At 43.8% G+C, this 20,315-nt stretch overlaps 2 protein-coding genes across 2 annotated transcripts in view; both read right to left on the bottom strand.

The window, feature by feature from the left end:
• The window catches only part of LOC126558958 (soma ferritin), a 203,505-nt gene that overhangs the window by 70,436 nt on the left and 112,754 nt on the right, over window positions 1–20,315 (bottom strand). The window lies entirely within an intron of this gene.
• Window positions 734–18,639, bottom strand: LOC126558222 (cell growth regulator with RING finger domain protein 1-like). Its single transcript, XM_050214191.1, has 7 exons — window positions 18,525–18,639; window positions 12,189–12,346; window positions 8,911–9,082; window positions 8,433–8,583; window positions 4,552–4,659; window positions 1,367–1,685; window positions 734–932 (listed from the first exon to the last, which is right to left on the bottom strand). Exons 1-7 carry the CDS (start codon window positions 18,629–18,631, stop codon window positions 751–753), a joined length of 1,197 nt encoding a protein of 398 aa, XP_050070148.1. The 5' UTR covers window positions 18,632–18,639; the 3' UTR covers window positions 734–750.

Raw genomic sequence — 20,315 nt, 5'->3', positions numbered from 1 at the left:
TAAATGTTTGTAGCAAGAACCAATCACACAACTCATTCACAGCGTTAATAAATCTTTATTTAAAACACAAATCAGTCATCCGTAGATAAAGATGTTCGATTCTCTCTTTTGCCTTTGCTAACATGTGTGCACATATTCTCACATCACTTACGTTTCGTTTTTTTAAATCACAGCTAAAGAAATAAATCTTATCGAAAAAAAAAACATAGTTCTCTAGAATAGTTCACTTGCAGAAACAAAAAAAAAACTCTCAAATTAAAATTTGTTTGAACCAATTGAAACGACGAGTTCCCCCATGTTTTGTTTTGCTATATCCTATCTCCACAAACGATCGGTGGATTTTCCCCCGAAAAATCCCTTCTTTATCACCTTTAATGACATTCTGCGTAACCTACTCCTTCCGCCTGTCCCGACTATGCATGCATGGGGTAACCCGGGGAATCGAGTAACTTTACCGCCAAACATACATACGTTATACTAATACTTAATATATTCTTCATACTTTAAACCTCCCCGTTTTTTTTCTTCCACTATAGTTTTTCCCTCGACTTTCCCTCGGCTCAAACACAGCGTAGTGTATGTGTGACAGTGTGTCCAATTTTTTCTTTGTCCCTGCCTGCCGGAAGACACTGAGCCAGACGAAACGCGCGACGACGGATTTAAGATCCGGACCGGAACAACGCTAATACTACTAATTCATCTCACACACACAAACGGTGCGGTCTACTGCTGCTGCCACTACGGCGTTCTTCACCGAAAGCCGAGAAAATCGGTTAGCCGATCGTTGAGCGCGTCGAGCCAGTGAACGGTTCCCTTCGGTTTGCCGTTGACCTTAAGCTCGTTCGTCGTGTTGGCCGGTAAGTATTCCTCGGTTCGTATGCAGAAGTAGCTCGTTATCGTCGCCCGACACATGGGACACCGGTCCAGTTTGGCTGTTTGGGTTTTGCGTTTGATATAGAATGAAAAGAGAGGCAAAAAAGAAGGAAAAGCGGTCAATGGACGGTTAATAGATCTAGGTCGGTTCATAACGACGTCGCAGCTGGCTCGTTCGGTGATAGTTTCGGCAAAGGACACAGACGAAAGCCTGCAAATGCCCTTAGAATGGTGCTTTGCTAATTAATGTACCCACACGTGGTTAACCTTAGCGACGGTTGAAAGATATGGTTACACGAAAACGACCATCTATTTAGCTCATGTACGACCACACAAAAGAGCCCAGAGCAGGACGGTACGCTTTAAGTCGACTAATTATTACTACCATATTTTGCATAGCGCGCCACACAGATCACCACACTCAACAACTTTGATTAAGCGTGTTAATTGGCAAAAATTAACTTTCATTCAGCACAGAGCATGCAAAACTTACAGAAACAAACCGCACAGATGCACGTGTGTCGGCACGGTAGTAGCGCTCGGGAAAGCGGAAAGTAATGGCACACAACGCACAGCTGCTCTCCCACCGGGCAGTCTCGTGGCGCCGAATCCGAACAGAGCAGTGTCTCATTATTGCCAGCACAGGCTACCGGTTCCGCAAGCGACAACGTTCCGGTTGGGACGGTGGTTGTTCCGCCGGTGTTACCGCTACTAGTTCCACCGTTACCGGCATTACTGGATGCTCCACCATTACCGCCATTGCTCGTCGTTTCGTCAGCCGTCATAGGATCACCGGTGGCCAGATAGAGTTGCTGGAATAAAAAAAAAAACAAATGGAATGAGAAGAACGAAAGGTAAAATTAATTACAAATGAATGAAGAGAAGTTCATGTTTGTGAATGCTTTAAAAATATAGATCGATCTACACGATCAATCACTCTGTGTCCTAGCTATCCACCCATATGTCAATCGAATTTTGTATCAAGTCTTAAATGTACAGACACAAAACTTCGATCAAATACGTTGGGAACGAGAGGCCTGGTAATCGGTTTAAGACGCTTCAACACCTTTCAGGAGAAGAGAAAGCCAATGGAGTGGGAGCCTGGATGAAACCATCCGACCATTTAAAGCCCATGGAACATTCCAATGAAGCTTGGGTTCACAATCAATGAAAAGGTCGTCACATCCCGTTTTATTTTCGCCAGGAATGGCATTGAAAAAATGTGATTTATAGTACAAGGAGCCTCCCAATAGTTGCCCCATACATTACAAAGTTCCTCAAAGATGGCGGAGTGATGTTGTTATCTACTTGAAGCAAGTGCTGGAAAGAAGGTGCGTTTGGGGATTCTAGGGGATCCCAAATAACCAACCAAAGTGTGCCTAAGTAACTTCCGATCACAATTTTCTAGATCAATTTAAAGAGGAAAATCAGGAATGAATTAACGAAATATGCGAAAAAATTTTGCATCTGCAAAAGTCGTTTTTTAATGCAAACGTTTTAATGGTGTCTTCTCTAAAAGACAAAGCAAATGTTGTTCTAATAGATCCTCCTCTTCCTCTTGGTTTAACGATTTTCATCTAATGGCTTACTGCTAGACTTGCGATAATGCAACGTAGTTGGGTTTTGTCAGTCCTCACTACGGGGGAACGGTCCGGATCCGGTCCGTGTTTCAACCCAGCAAGGTAAATTGATAAACAAGATCCTCAATCGAAGCTACTGATTTTGCAGCAGTAGCTAATCTCTCAAAATGAGCGATATGTCGGACGTACAGTCGATTAAAAAAAAACTACAATTATCTTATTCACTGTCTAATCGAGATTTTATCAACAAACCGTAATAGGCAACCCGTCGTAGGATTGAATTAGAGCTGAGGCCTTAAACGTCTTTGAAACTGGCGAGCATTTATTATATCTGTAATTTTTAAAGTTAATCTGCAATAGTTTTTAGTGTCTCCACCATCCATCTCCATCATTAAAATTAAATATTCTTTTAAACGCATTCGTTATGAAAGTGTATCAACCAAAAGTAGCGACCAAGTGATTTTTTTTTGGAATAAGTTCCAACGAAGCGTTCTATCCAATAAATTGGTAGGTTTCCAGGCCAGACGATCAACTGATCGTTAAGACATAAAAAAGCTGAAGAACATATGAAAGCTTCTTTTTATAACAACAATGGCTCAGGTTTAAACTATCTGCCGTAAGATGTTGCTGGACTGTATAGAACTACATTTGTCGAGTGGTTTTTGAATTCATTCATTATTAAATATAATTATCCCCAAAGAGATGGTAAACTTATAGAATGAATTCAACAACGTGCCGCATGTTCCTTTCGCCTTTGCGGCGGCATGATTGGTTGGGAAGTGATTGGAACCTTTTCCTTATTGGTGTGTTAAACCCTCATTTTTAATTCAACACGATTTTTGTTGGTTGGTGCTCGTCAGTCATTCAACACCTTTACCGTCTTGTGGCCTTCAGCATAGCGCAAAACCCGACCTACCGTTCCGATCCGATCGAAATAATGAACGCCCCAAAACGTCGGATTCTATGTCGATCGAGATCGTCTTGTCAGCCTACCACAAGAACCCAGAACCACCAACGTTAATCGCAAACCGATAAACACAACCAAGAGCCCCAAAAACAGAAACAAACCACCCAACTCCAGTAACTAAACCGGTATTGCTGCTAACTAAGCTAACCCACAGTAACGGTGGGTCTGCCTCAACACCATCCGATTCCAGCAGTAACATTCATTTATATACGGTCCGAGGTGTTTCGCGCGGTACAGGGTATAAGTAAAAACCAGTCAACTTTTAGCAGCCAATGACCGTTTCACCTTCTGCTCCACTCCATCATAGCCACCGAATGCACACCACACACCACCGCCGCGCTTCAACCCTGTCGATCGATCGTTTCTCATTAAGATCGAAAGCATAAGCACGTGTGGGGTAGTGTGTGTCGTTGCTCCGGTGGCTGCACTGTTGTCGATGTTGCCACATGTTGCCCATGAAAAAGAAAACCTGGGGTACCGCCAGGTACGTACGTAAACCGTGTCCGTCTGCTTACTGGGTAGGGGATGTGTGAAATGAAAAACAAAACCCATCATCCCATCCCGCACCGTAACCTCGTCTATAGTGTTACCAGTTTTCCAGCATCCATCAGCTGGGGTGGTATCGCTGGTGGTATCAGATAGTCTCGTTGCAGAAGCTGTGCGATGCGTGTCTCCACCGGAATTCATGTTAGCAACAGCGTTTAGACGTTCATATTCTCGATTTCGATGCACGTGTGTTGCGATCGAATGCCCAAACCCTGCGACGGGCGCCGCCAGTTCTTTAGCTGAATTGAACTGTGAAGGTCGCCTCAGTGCGTTCTCCTTGGTACATTGCCGTCGCGCGTACATAGACACACACACACACACACACACGCGGATTGCGCAATGCCGTGCCCCTTTCATTCGGTTCGATGCGGCGGGGTGGAATGTTTGTTCTAAGTCTGTGGCGAATTCAAATTCCATTGGGCCAATTAATCTGTTCGCTCTATTCGCCGGGGGTGGGAGAAGTGTTTCGGCAAACCAGCGCCCCGGTGTCATAGCAAACCGTAAGTTCGTTAACTCTCGGTCTCGATCTGATGATGGTGGCGCTGCTGCTGCTGTTGTTTGTTGATCCTTCGGCTAAGCACTTACCTTCAAGCATGATAGTTGACCGCTCGCCTGTTTCAAGTACTGGGCCAAAATTGACGTCGGCAGTGGACAGACCGGATCCCGCAGATGAACGACATTTACCAGAATTACCTGTGCGAGAGATGAAAATCGTAATATAAGCTTAGTTTGAATTTTATAATATGTGGATACTCTATCATTAAGGAGACATGTAAGTTAGTTTTTTTGCTATGTACCTCTTTCATTAGTACAAAACAGCTAGCGATTCCGTCCATGAGATCCTTGCTTTCGACTTTTGTTGTATAGGACCCACATGGACTATGAATTACATTTTCTTTACAAGTTATAAGAAATAGGTGTTGATCAACAAGTTTTGGAGAAAACTAATATGTTAAATGAGGCCCCTGGGATGATAAGTACTCTTCGACTACGAGCTATCATAGTGATTAAATTTTAGACTAACTCCGGAAGATTCACCTTCCGAGAAGACAAAATTTAGAACACCTCTGTTTGATAAAGCAACGAGGAGAAGGTTCCAATTTATTGCCGCTTTTTTGGTTCCCAATAATTTTCTCTACATATAAAATCTTCAAGGATCGGAAACGTCCGGCACCAAAAACCCAGGGCTAGTCAAATAAATTTGACTCTAGTAAATGAGGACTTTCAATCATGAGGTTTTTCAGTATATAAAGCTGAAACGACAAGCCCCCTTAGTACGCGAGTTTCGTTCGTCTCCAACGTCACAACGACGCCAGAAGGTTCAAGGACTATTTGTTAGAGTCCTCCGCACTTTCTACCAGATGGTAGACAAGACTCCTTTGGATGGCAAACTGTCATCAATTACAGAATTTTATGTTAGTTACCATTTGAACCCCGAAGCTTTTTCGACTGCAAACTCTTTCGATTTCGACATAGTTCTACGAGCGACACAGTCTTCATCCACGAAGTCTTTTGGAAGGTAAAGCAACTTGAACAAACGCAGAAGGTTTGGAACGATTAGACACTCTAATCCTTATCACGCTCACTCATAAACGCGCCACTACAATTAAAGCAGAAGGTTCGGCTGCAATAAAGAGATCCCAAAAATGAAGGAACCTAAAAATGTATCAATGCTTGTGTCAGATCCGATTCTAGCTCCATTCCACAATGGGAGAGGAACGAACCAAATTTTGCATTACCAATTTATAACATCTAACTTTGTAGCAATAAAAAAAGCAAAAGAAAAAGAATGGAAGGCGCCAGGCAATCCCAAAGCCCGACACAGCATCATCTAGAAGGGATCATTTATTACTTTTTTCGCCTTTTACATCTTTGTAGTCTCTTCCGAAGCTTTTAATTTGAACCATCACTCATAATTGCCGTAATAAACAAAATGACTGAATGATTTCGTGGCGAATCTAAGCGGGAATGTGTGATTTAACGACGGACCAAAAGCTGTATGCAGATCCAAAGCATAATGTTTTAAAACAGCATTCCGATGTTTTCTATTGTGCTTCCGTACGAGACGTTGAAATATTGTCTCTCATTAACTTAACAAGCCTTGTGGTATACGCATTTATTACAGCCGGCCTTGCTACGGCAAGCCTTCAAGGTCGCTTGCCATGCCGACTATCTGTTTCTGCGGAAAATGGCAACCATACCAACAAGTTTATGACATATTCTAGCGGTATTGAGACACATCGTGAATTCTTTCCAAGGTACGTCATTCTGGTGAGTGGATTGGTAGGATTGATCCGATACGTCCATACAACGTCTTACAGACTAGGTAGACAAAAGGCAAACAGACATATCCAAACGTTTCGGCTATACAAACTCAAACCTGAAACCGGTAATATTCCGTCCAGCTGTACTGTGCCTTAAAGCATTACAATTGCGGGATCAAAACGCCACTCTTGGACAGGATGCTCTACACAACACGACAAGGCAAGAGCAGCAAAACAAGACCAAATTTCCAAATGTCTTCTCGAACAAACACTCGCGGCATGACGAAAGCCTTTTCTACCGGCGTACCTCTCCGCAGCCGAAAGATGATCTCGATCGGAATCTGCAATCATAAGATCACTTCTCGTAAAACCGGTTCCCCGCCACACGATGATGACCGGTAGTTACCGGCCACTTTGGTAGGGAAGAGAAAGGAAACACGGCCGAGTATTACGACATTATTAGTGACGTTAATATTCCAGAGATCACACACGTACCTTGTGTGACATTGAAGAAATGGTTGTGGTTTTGGGTGCAAATTCAACTTCAACCTCTTGGAAGATTGAATAGACACCACTCCAACAGTGTGCTTTCTCTATCGGTAAGTGATAATTTCATGTGCTGTAATGCTTTTTTCTCCTTGGGAATATTCAAAGTTTTTTTTTTTGTACTTGCAATCAAAAGTGATGATTACTCAACCACAACGAGTAAACAAAAAATCAACCCCCCTCGAAAAAAAAGAGGCAAGTCGTTGAGGTAAACATCTCCAAAGTACGCCGCACCTCGTATGACACATCGAGCATACGGTGGCCGCAATTTGAAAAGAAAGTGAAAACGGATCAGCGTAAATGCAGCGTGTCGCTAGCGAGATGGCAAGAAGATGAAAGCCCTTTCCATGGTTCCCGGATTGTTCGTCCGGTGAAAGTGTGTCCCGTGCGTAGCAGCAGAGTTCGATCCGGTTCGTTTCTCCGTTTTTTTAAACTGGGTTTTTTTTTACAATCCACCAACAGTGTAAATATGACTGCAGAAGCCACGCGATGGCTCCAAAACGAGCGCATGAAACTACCATGCAAAGTAACCATCAGTAGTAAATGAGCTAAACTTTCCCTTTGGGGAAGGGAAACTTTCACCAGCGTTCGGGACAAGATTTTCTAACCTCGTAGATCAAAGACACTCTCTTGAGGATGACCCATTTGCGGATGATTAATGGACGAACAGAGGTTCATTTGCGGTTAATAAGAACCATCGGACTAACGACGATCGAATTGATGGCATCACGTAATGCAAGCTATAGGAAGTTCAGGCGAAAGTTGGTTGGTATGGGAGATCCCAGATCTCTCTTTGATCTACAAGAACTACCGATGACTAAGGATGCCGTAAAAAAGCACCGACACAGCAACAATAATTCCGCGCCATGGTTGATTATGCAAGGACAAGAACCCTTATTTGCTTTTCCTTCATTTTGGGGCAACTTCCTGACGCTTCCGGCACCGTGTATTTAAATTTCGCTAATTTCTCCTAACCATCCCAAACACTATTTATTCAAACCGGCTTCCTCTGTCAGACGCACGACCAAACCGGCGCGTCATAATCGAACGGCGCTATAAAAAAAAGATCCCCGGAACGACGACTACGCTGTTTCGCACAAATTTCGGCTGTTTACATATGGAAACGACCAGGAAACAACATCTTCGTTATGAGCGTTATGTTGTTTTACATAATCTGTTTGCTCTCGGCGAGTGTCGAGTTCCGAAAAAACGATCGTCGAACTGTCCAGCATCACATGTGTCGGTAGAAATGTAGGACACGACGTTCGATCGGGTTTATTGAATTTTGCATTCATGAACTTCATGGTAAAAAAGGTAGAGAAGAAGATACGCAGACGAAATATTACTCAACATTTAATTTATGCACACACGCAGACACACACACACAACAATATATTGCCGCTGGCGTAATCAGCGTAATAGGAAAGGAAATGCAAAAATCAATAATATCATCCACATGAAGGAGTCAGCAGTCGGAGAGGAGGCTGCGTAACCGGGATTGGGACGGTGATGTCAAGTCTGTTTGCTTTTTGTGGAGGTCACCTTTTAGGTCAAAGAGAAAGTGAAGACGATTGATGAGGGTTCTTGTATGTTACGGGGTGCCACCAAGAACCGGTTACTTAACCTAGAAACGATCTTTTTTCGGTTGTTACTTACCGTTTCATCCGGATGAAGCAGCTCTTCTGGTTCGGTTTCCCGGATCATAAACACCACCAACGGGTAGGCTAGTCGGGGTGGAGCACCCAAGATTAACGGTGGCTTCGGAGATTGCAGGGCAATGATGTGTTCCGTGTGCGGTTGACAGCATCTGTTTTTGTGGGGCAGGACATCAGGTCCGCGCGTATACGAAGAAACATTGGAATGGCAAAAAAAAAAAACAAAATACGATCAGTGACGGCAGAATAGGATGCGTATGTGTGTGTGTTAACGAGATACATTAAATCCGTGGCCATCATCTTTTGCTCGAATTTATTCTGACATGTTATGGGGCTATTCCCAGCAATTGAATTTTGAAAGAACCGATAGACGGACTCCAAAAATCGAGCAAAAGTGTTGCTTGTGGGTACGAACTCCGAACAAACTAGCCAACCGAGGGCTTATATGCTATGCGCAATACAAGGCAGTGAAGTCAGACCTTACGTTAGTTGCCAGTTGCTGACAGTAGCTGGAATCGACAATGTGCGCATTCGATGCCTCCCGCAGATCGTTCCACGTTCTCCACAGTGACACATGCAGCTCGCGGATCGAAACGCCCCAGAACGCTTGCAGCGAGTACTTCACCTGACTGGACACCGCTAGGCGTACCTCTGGAAGAAAAACAAAACAAAACAAAAAAAAAGAACGATTATGGAGAAACTATTAGTCAACTATCGCTAGCAGTGTGCTGGTGGCTAGGGCTATTAATGCTGTGTCCATGGTGGACAGAAATTGTGCTCGAAGTAAGTAAATCCATGTGACATTAAGTGAGCTGATTAAGAAAACAGAAACAGAACCAACGATCGATCAGGAAGCGACGTAAACCTGTTTAAACGTTGACCCTTGTACTGGGCATAAGGCACAACGTACACGGAAAGTGAAAATATTCTCCAGAAGAGTGTACGGAGTAGTTCGCGGATCGCAGCAACTTGCTCAAAGGAGTACCCGTGGGTGATGCACGTACAACGAGGAAGTGTGTACGCAATAACCTCACGTGAGCTTAGTCACGTATCACTTAGTTCTAGCAACTTATAACTAGAACAGGTATTACAAGTTAGAACTACTGATAGGGAAAACACGGCGCTCATGTTCTAGACTGCAAAACAAGACAAATGGACGTGTCTGAGCGCAGATTTGTCGTAGGTTTTCTCAGCATTCAATCAGGATTCAATGATTAACGAATGATCTGAGCAATGGCTAAGGATGTTTGGCATCCTTTATATCTTAAAGCTATCTATTCTAAACGCTTCATTATTAGGGAGCTTCTTGACCCTTCTTCCTTCTTACTTGACGGATTGGATACGGATTGACTCATCGAGTTGTGTCCTACAGCAGCGAAAGTATTTTCTTATTCCTTCTAGACGTATGATTCTAGTTTTAATAAATGCGTCTGCAAATGAACACTTTTGAGGATCCTTCTCATCTATTTAATTTCTACATTTCTCTTTCTTGTTTGCGCTGGTCCTTGTTCCTTTCTTTATCCTGTCTGATCTGCCTAGATTGAATCGAAGCCCATAGAATGTTTTCAGAATTGATGAATTTTTTTGTTTTAGTCTTGGTTAAGCTTAGTGTTTTAGCGATTCTGTACATAGCCGTTACACATTTATGGTGTAGAGGTACTCTTACCGATCTGCACTATTGATATAGTGTGTTGGGAAAATGATAAATAGGAAGTCCGAAAAACATTTGTTCATCGCTGAAAAGGACATCAACTTAAGATCCTTGAGAATTTTCAAACTCTTAAAGTCTTTTGTATATTACACAAATTCAATACATAAATTATAGTTTGGTGTGGTGTCTGTAATATCTGTATTGAACTTATAGCTATAGAGGTTCTAAGTTATGAAAGCTAACCTTTTTTATTAGTAGAATCCGATGTAGAAACATATCATATGGCCATGCGCATAAGCGTACGCCACAAATCACTAACGATGATTCAATATTTCATAGGAAAAAAATAGAATTCCCAGTAACACACAGACACACAATGTCCGAGAAGGTGGCGGACAACAGACTAATGCTTTGCTGTCTGTTGGCTGTGCAAATGTAATAATCAGTAAACGGACTAGCACTGCAAGATAGCGTCTTTGGATACAACGTAAAGGTTTGCGTGTGTTTCTCCTCCTTTTCCTGGTTCATTCTGTGTGTCTATACGAAAGCATTAGCTGTGTCAGGGAAATGGAAAAGAAAATATTGGCCAGAACGATGCACCACTTACACATATTTTCACTACTTTGTTTACGAGCGCAGGGTCGAGCGCTTAATGCCTTCACGACCCGCGACCGAGCCAACCATTACATTCACTTTGCACATTAATGAACACAGACGGGATGCTGTTCCAACCCAGCCAGCGGTGCATCTTACACGGCCGCCAAACAGCCGTGGCGCACCGTCATCACGTGTGTCTTTAACTTGTTTAATGCCGGCATTAATTCTACACGGACCTAGCACACATTCAGCGTTACGTGCGTCACTATATAACCGACCGGCGGATTTAAGCTGTACAAGCAGAAGATGCTGCTAATCAAAAGCTGTATAAATTCTAACCACATAACCGCTAGAAATGCGTTCGAAACCGAGTAGAAAATGTGATCACAAAAAAAGTGTTTTACACAACACACAAAATTGATCTTATCGAGCCACACACGATCTCGGGTAGAACAAAATAAAAAAGGTCTTAAATTTGACTTGCATAGATTGGGAGCTAGAACAGGAGACACATCCTAAATGTGTTAAACGTGTAATGTATGTATCATCAGTTGTAGCACGTTCAGCGCATCAGAGCGTGTGTGATCAGCTTGTTAGCTACAAAGCTAAAAAACCCGTATTGTTCCCCGTACTAAACCGAACCTTAGTCAATCGAGAGCGGTTCTAGAGTGCTTCTGTTGGACAAACTCTATACCTTCCTAATTTGTTTTACCACTGTAGTGGTTGCATTTTAAATTGCCTTTTATGGGCCTCTCGGATGCTCTTGTTTGGAATACTAAATGTGATTACTTGTTGTTTAGAGGCAGCAATTATTGCTATAAAGACCATAAATCGGCACGTGCGTGTTGTTTGTCCCGCACGATCGTGGGTTTTTGGGGGATAGTTATGATTATTAAGCATGATAAGCATAAGAACGTTGCGTTCACTGTTGCGTTTAAACATTATTAAATTATCATAAAATATTCTACAAATGACCTTTAGCTTTGAAACTCTTCCAAAATCGACTTTGCAAACGAGTAGCAAACGAGTTGTGTACAAGCAAAAATGTTTGCCAGCAGATATTGAGACCTGCGCCGCATGTGTGTACTACGCATGGTCTATTCCGTACAATCTATTTCTCTCGCTTGATCGGACACATTCTCCGCGGTTTGGCAATCTGAAGCGCAAAGTCTAGGTACAAAACGAGTGGTCTTGTAAGTTTTGGTTTGGTAAACGATCCGCCTCGTGTGCGTGTATGAGGTTGCATAGCGTAGTAATCAATTCCATTCTACCTCTAAAAGTGAACTACATCACCTTACGCAATATCCGACTAGCGGCTACCTAATCCTACTACTACTTCTAACACTCCTAACAAGCATGATCATCACCACTCAGGTTTCCCCTTAGCTTAAAGCAGTCTTCAAGCTGCGAACCAAAGCGAAAGAATTCGACATGCCCCGTTCTGCGCCATGTTGCGGAGTCCTTCCAGCGCAAAGAACGGTTACACAGTTCGGGGTTCGAACAACTTACCGTCAAACGAATTGTTTCCCGCGTCGAGCAGCCGAAATGTGAACGGTATGTGGACACGGGTCATTTTCAGGCGCGGTACATGCACGTTGTGGTTCTGCTGCGTTACGTTCGACGGCCTTAAAACGTCATCGGCCTGCACTCGAAGTATTACGGCGGCCCTGGAAGTAAACGAGGTGTACAGATGAAACTTTTTTCGTTTGCGTTTTGTCCACAAACACATGCTGATGATGATGATGATGATGTTGATGAGTGCAATGAGATGAAACGTGACCATGCATCGATACCGCGGTAACGGTACAATGGGAACAGAAGAACAGATATGTACAACAAGAGTAGAAGTAGAGGAGAGAAATGGAACGAAGGTCTATATCCACATGGAGATGAAGCTGTGGCGGCATGGAATCCGCACGAGTGATCCAAATGGTAAAGGTAGACACTGTAGCAGTGATTTGATGTGAAGGCTATGGTGTAGTTGAAGAACCGTTAAAGAAGTCAGACATACACCATTGGCCTTCCATGAGCCAGTGTCGTACAACGTTTTTTCCCCACCCTGTCTATAAGTTGGACGTCACCATCTCGTACACATTTATTCTTCAGGCCCTTCTTCTCGGACTCTCAGGCACACACACGTACAAACTTGAATGTCCTCAGTGTCTCCGTATCTATAGTGCTTTGCGCTATGGCTTGTTGACTTTGAGAGTTGCAACAACAAAACAGCAAAACCAAATACACTGCCCAGACAATTCCGGACCTATACGGTCGGCACACCACCAAAGAAAGAAAGTAGCCGGACCTGTTCTCGTGCTTTAAAACATTCGATTGGTACAACCCAATGATTGGCTCCGACCAAGAAATGCCGGTACCGCACTCGACCAGCAAACACCATTCCGTGCCTGAAGGGATGTTGTAGGAAACGGCCGCATTACTACAGCAACCCTTCTAGGGCAGTGGTATCTTGATGATCGCGTCAACGCACAAAACCTCACGCTCCTCATGGATGGCGAAGCACACCGACCGTCCATCTCTGCAATAAAAAGAGCGTGGCGAAATGCAGTGTCGTAAAGAACGTGCTGTAAATCGACCCCAGCGGCATCGATCTCCAGCTGACTCAACAGCATCCAGCCAGCCCCCAAAGGCGATCCACATTTCGCAAGAGCCAAACGAAGAACGTACCACTGCAACATGTCCCGAGAAACCGGACTTTTGCGTGAGTAGCAGAATTAACGGCCCAACCATTCCAATTCGAGTCCGTTCTCTACGCTAGCATCAGGATCCTGGATGCAGACATGGATCAGCAGCAGCATGACGAGATACTTGCGAAGATACAAACGGTCAAGCTCCGCACACCGATCGATCACCGAACCACCGAACCGTTCCAGGTGCGCTGGGGTGTGCGTGGACTTGGGGACAAGCGACCAACACACCGGTTTAAAACCAAGTCAAGGCTGACGAAGTTTTTCAGCGGCTGTGTGCGTGAGAGCATGGAGTTTGTTTTGTATTCACTAGGCGCTGAACCGCGCAGCCTCCACGGCAACTGTTGGTGAAGCTTGTCCGTCGGACAAGTTGTTGCGGTTTTTTTTTTGGTGCAGAAATTTTTGCACCAGCCATCGAGTGGTGACAGTGGTTGGATTGTCGATCTTTTTTTCGGTGCAAGCGAATCGTGCAAATCTGTCACACAAGGAGCGAGACTCGAGCCGATTAAAACGATTAGCCGTAATAGAAGTTTGGCGAGCGTGAAAAACGATCTCTTACCTTTGGTGGAATTGAAGTAGAAATTGTAGCTTCAATTGGCTCCGCAACAAGAATATGTTCAACTTGTCTATTTGTGTCTAGACCTAGCGAGACTGTGTGTTGAAATGGAACGTGATCGGGGGTCTAGTTTTGAGTATGACAAGTCTTAACGGCAATATTGCTTGATTTGCCTAAAATATTTTTTATAATAGAGACAAGGTTGGATTGCGTACAAATATTTCGAATATTCTACAAAAAAAGTGAGAATATCGAATAGAGGCCAATTCCAATCACTCGATTGTACCGCCAGTTCGCGGTTCTATATCGAGTGAACCTCCTGATGCAGAGGCCTACGTTTAGCTCGCCAATGACTGAGTAGTAGACACGCATTCAGAAAGTGCTGAGTGCTTTTAGTACCCAAGTCAAAAATTGTGCTGGTATAGCCTTGATAAGAAGCTTTTTTTCTTTATGGTTTTGCAGTGATTGAGGACATGAAAGTGTGAAGCACTTGCCTAAACTATGATCCTTAAGAAGGATCTTTGGATCTCATTCTAGTATGTCTGAATGTTGCTAGAGATGATAGACCAACTTAAGAGACACGACACGGTGAAATTATTGTTAATCCTCCCATTTTTCGTAAGCTCTGTATCAAAGCCTTTTTTTAGATGAACCCTGATTTTGTTTTTAGAATTTTTTTTCAAATTGTGGTGTTCAGCACAACAGCTGTTTGTCAGAGAGATAAAAAACAGCACATCCCTTACTGATAGTTCGTCCAACTTCTACAAAGAGATGTTAACATAACATTGGTAAGGTCTTAGACAATCTACATGCCTGAAGCGTTAGTCTTTGTAAGTTTATACAATACAAAGGTATAATTTATTCCCGCCTATCACTTGTACTTGGTGAAGGAGAGATTCTTTCGTATCCGATTGAACATCCGTCCGATGTTCGATCACCTATCCGTATCTCATCCACGCATTATGCATGACGCGCCTACGCATTGTCCTGCCTAACTCTCCCGTTTATCGTTCAGAATTCACGTGCACAAACATAGCTTCATGTTCAGCTGTACCGTGAAGTTGAAATAGTTGGAGCTTAATGACCCTATTGACAAACTGTCCAATTCCAACTAAGGTGCTACTAAAGGCTAATTTGTATTGAAAAAAAAAATGCTAGTAGTGGTTATTCAGGCAATTTTGTCGAATAGGGGACCCGATATTAATCTGAACTTGCCTTCTCTTTACTTTAAGCCGTATTCAAAAAAAGGATAATGGATGGATGGGGGCGCCTGGTGGTCAAACGACAGTGGATCCGGTCTTCTTACGGCAGGTTCGGAGTTCAAATCTCATCCGGACCGTTCCCCCGTAGACTCGTCGAAGAAGATCATTGAACCAATAATACGGATAGGGGTGAGGTGATACGATTTACGATTTAAAATGAACTATTAAAATTGGTTGCCCGCAGGATTGACTATTCCGTTACGGATAAATTAAGTCAAGGAAGCCAGAAAAAAAAGATCAAAACTTCCTGAGGTTTAAGTGCATTAGAAGTAGAAGATTGTTGTGCTAAAATTTTACTTTGTATTTAGTATTTCTTGTTCTAAGCCTCTAGGTATTGGATCAACGATTCTCAGGCCTTTGTCTTCCATGTTTTCTATTCTTTTATTTGCTATATACCCATTAATCCTTACTATATACGGTCGTTGCCGCTCAAGTTTTGAGAGCGCCCAGAAAATTTTGTCTACGAGGTATTATGTTCTGCCCCGAAATCGCTAGAGGCAAAATTTCCTGTCTTAGCATCAAAATTTGACTGCAACGACTGAAAAAAGAGCTAAAGGGTTCTCTCAAAGATCTTGCCTAAAGCTGCCACTGTTTATCATCAACCCGCCTCAGCACCTGTAGCCGACATTAGCCGTTTGACGCGGTTCGACGGTTTCCGAACATGCGACGATGCGTTGTTATGCGGAAGACAACTGCTGATCCGTTTTATGGTTACGTGTCGTACGCGATCGCTTCATTCTCACGTCCCTCTTCCTCTGTCTCACACACATAGACACAGACACTCTGTTTCGTCCATAAATTTATGGCCACGGTTTAAATACGGTTGAACGCACGCACTCACGAACGAATGCCGATTGCTGCGCTTCCCTTTGGGTGTGCTCGGTCCGTCGCCGGTTCGCCGGGCTTGCGAATGATAATGAAATCATAATAATGCCGGTAAAACAACTTGCCTGCATGAGTCGTTGTGTACGTCCGCCGATTCTCCTATACACCTACAGAAGCTACACTAACAGCAACAACACAAAAAAAAAGTGTTGGAGAATAAAAAGACAGATCCTCCCCCTCCAGGACCGATCGTGTACGAACGAGCGTTGTTGATGTTGGTTAATTTATGCTGCCCACGGGTGTGCTCCGACACCCCACATAGACCCGGCCCACCCAGCACCGTTGTACCAAAACTACGGCGGCAGAGTGAAGCCGATAACGCAAAAGGAACATTGAAACATTGCCACTTTTGGGACGATTTGTTTCTTCTGTTTCTGGCTTCGCGTCGCACGTTCAAGGACGCGCCCAACGTTGGTGACAAATCCACCGCACAAACGGCTGACGTAGCAGCAGCACCACGAACATGACGAAATGCCAAGCGCGAATCTATTTTAGCCGTACGTTCTTATCAAACTGCTTTAAGGCGAGTGAGTTCTGATAGGTTGTGTGAATGGTGTAAACATTGGCATCATCTGCGTTGTAGTAGAATGATCAGTGCTGCTATGCCTAAGTTTCTTTGTGACTGAGTGTATCTTGATCTTAAACATTAATCTCGCTTGAAGAATCATATCTACAGGACTAAAATATTGTCTAAAATTGATTGTGATATGATTTCAAACTAACATTCGATTAGTGTATCGTGATCGGGTAAGAAAAGAACATTTCACAATACCGATAATAGAACGGACACGATCGAAATGATTCATTTTTATTCCTCATAAAAATAACTAGCGATTCTGTTGCAAGATCTTCTCTCACCCATCACCCATAAGCAAATGAATTAGCATATTTGTGATCGATCAGTCATGAATTGATTGTTCCCGTTAAGACGGCGGCGCCAACACCTTCGAAATTCGGGAAAAAGCCCTAAACAACAACTAAAAACCAGTTTTGCGATTGTCCGGCATGTTTGTTTCTTCTTTTTTATTTTCGTCACCATCACTATACTGCCTTATAGTTAATCTTTTCTCCTGTTGTCTGTCGTTCAGCTGCTTCTAAGTCAATATGAGCAATCGGCGGCAGGTAGCGATTGTAAGAGTCGTCTCATTTATCTCGCTACGGTTATCGAACACGGAGGACTAAAATGTGCGCGATTCGTTGCGTTTAAAAATTGCCCTTGAAAGCTAACAAAATGCCAACAGAAATAGAAACAGCGAAACCTGCGAAACCCCGGAAGTTAGTGCGACGATAACATCCAAACGGTAAAATAGTAAACGCGATCGGTCACCACATACAAACACACGCCGCATGGTGGCTTTTCAAAACAAGTTTCATCATCCCACTTCCCTTTTTCGGAGGGGGTGGTGGCCCAACAAATCTTCTCTGCTTACACGTGGCTACCACGGATGGTAGGCAACAGCAGCAAAACATCAAAAGCTGGCTGAAATAGATGCACCGTGAAAATGCTGCATTCATGGATGTTTGCACCACTATTGGAATATGTTGTTTGCTCTCTTTCTTCAAAAACTATTTGCGACGACGGATAGACAACTAGGCAACATCAGATGGCAATCAAAAGAAAATTATTAGAGATAACTCAATGAATTCAATTTTTCTCGTTCTCTGTTTCTTCCCTGCAAAGACAGTGCTGCGGAAAACAGCGGTGAGACATAAGCTTTGATCAGCTGATCTTCTTCTTCTTCCGGAGTACATAAATTATTGAATAAAGTCATCTGATAATGGATAGCCCAAAAAATTCTATCGACTACTGCTGAGGACCGTTAAAATTTTGTGCTGCGTCTCAGACATCCAGGACATTCTGCAACCTTTGGACGGTTGCTCTGACATCTGGGTCAAAATTTTACAGTGAAAAAGCCTTTTTGTGATAAAGTCACGATCACACAGCATTATTGAAATACCAGAAACTTTCCCCTAACAGATGCTTTCGTCTATCTCCAGAAGTCTCTACACGGTGAAAGCTAGGTCTTAAAACGTCCGAATGTACCTCATTACTTCCAACTTTTACACTCAGAAATTAAACTCTTCTTCTTCTCGGCTTAAAGGCCTGCTATAGGTCATGATAGGCATCTAATCGCTTAATCGAACTTAGTGATATTGTGGCATATCTGCTAAACATCTCACTAAAAAAATATCTTGCAGTTGGATAGTAACAATCCTTATGATCCTCTGTCATCAGATCGCTCTTAAATTTAAGGTGTTTAAGTAAGATATCGAACTCGTAATACAAATAAAATCTTAGTTCCTGCAGTTCTTGCAAGAAAAACTGCCCAAGATTAGCGGCCTAAAAGTACATAAAAGTCGACAGATCGGTTAAGAGGATCGCTAGAACATATCGTACGAAAATTCGTTAAAGTCGCGTAAAAAAGCTCGTATTACTTACTTGATCAAAAACATGATTGTCGCGCCGATGCACACGATCACAGCGGTCAACGGTAGCAGGTTGGTGATTTCTGCCGCAGAAAAAGCTAACGTACTGAACGCACTCATCGTGAATCGTTTTTCTAGTTGTTGTTCGTTTGCTTGCAAAAGTCCTTCCACACGCGCTTCAGTCTTCCGTGACTTCACGTCTCTGTTATCACTTGGCTGCGGGTGTTTAAAACCGTTTTGTTGTTAATTAAAAGGCAAAGATTTTGCTATCATTACAACAAGAGGCTGCTTCTCGATTGGAAGCTGGCTGGCTGGTTGGCGGAGGAGCTGATAAAATTCGCCACTTCCGGGCGATCCAGTGCTCGATGGTCAACCTTGCCCACACACACACACACACATACAGACACGATCACTAACACTGCATTGGTACACTGCACGGTGACAGTGCGGAGTAGGATGATAAATAAATTTCTTAAATCAACCAGCGAAACCAAACACAATTCATCCAGCTACAACAACACTACAGTTTCATCGCACGCGACACAACACGATCAACAACGCAAGATCTGGTCGGCATTGATGGTGGCGATCTTTGCGTTTGTTTGTTTCGGTTTTTTTCTTCACCCCTGCTCTACCCAACGCACCAGAAGACGTTCGGTGCGATCTTGATCTACGCACACGGCCGGACAAACACAACAAACCACCGACCGAAATGGGGAAAATAGAAAGTAACCCGAATTTAGATCGGTTTTGCGATCTTTTCTCTCACCAACTCACACGGTACGGCCTGTCTGATTTTCTGGCAGTTTCTTATCGGTTTACTTTTATACTGCGTTTTCCGCTGCTCGTTGAGCTTGATTTCTGTTTTCTTGAATGCGCCGGCGCTTTCTTTCGCAGTTGGTCGCCTTCCCCCCTTTTTCTGTGGGAAAGACTCTTTCTCTCTTTCTCTGGTGGTCGCTTTTCTTGCCCCGATCTTGTCCCGACCGATGAAATTGTGTTATGCTGTTACGCAGTTTCCACGCTAAACTTTCACGGCGCTAACGGCGGATCGACCCGCTGGGTTTATTAACCCACCGAGAGGAAGAGATCGTTTTACCCTGTTGTTGAACAACAGGAACGGTACTCTATTGCCCGAACGATGCTGCGCTCCCAGGTCCGGTTAGGTTTTTAGTGTCCTCCGACGGACAAGGTAATTCTATATACCAGTTTCACATGCACACATACACACATGCACGACGGCAACGTTTATCACCGTGTGTGCGTTAGGGTGCACGATCTTCTTTGTGAGAACTTTGTCGATCAAGCTTCCTTCCTCGATCGGTCGACTTGCTCGGGATACTCTGCCGAAGAAGTATGCTGCCGTAGTAGAATGGGTAGAAAAACGCACCTCAAAAGCAAACACCAGTGCCGATCACGACTGCAACAACTTGATACGCTTTCTTCCCGGCCGAATCGCGGTACATTGCATCCGCCTCTCAACAGCGCTGAAACATAACTGAACCGTGCGTGAATGCGCGTCCGGTCCGGTCCGGGCAGGCGGACCTGTGTGCTTCGATGTGTGTCTCTCCCTCCCAACAGCGGACGAACGGACGGACCGGGGATGAACGAACCCCCTGCGCTGCTGCGAACGAACAATCGAACGAATCGCACCGCCGTCGTCGGGTCGGGTGCAGCAACCGCACCGAGTGCTGGTCGTTTAAGATGAAAAGAATGATGATTATGATGATGATGATGATGGTGTTGTGTAGCGGGGCTCTAAACTTGCTGCAGCTCGGCCGTTTGTAGCAGCAACATCAACCCAACT

The sequence above is a fragment of the Anopheles maculipalpis genome, chromosome 2RL, assembly GCF_943734695.1.
Source record: "Anopheles maculipalpis chromosome 2RL, idAnoMacuDA_375_x, whole genome shotgun sequence".
NCBI lineage: Eukaryota > Metazoa > Arthropoda > Insecta > Diptera > Culicidae > Anopheles > Anopheles maculipalpis.
Note: the sequence above shows the minus strand (reverse complement) of the source record. Positions and strands in the feature narration are given on the sequence as shown.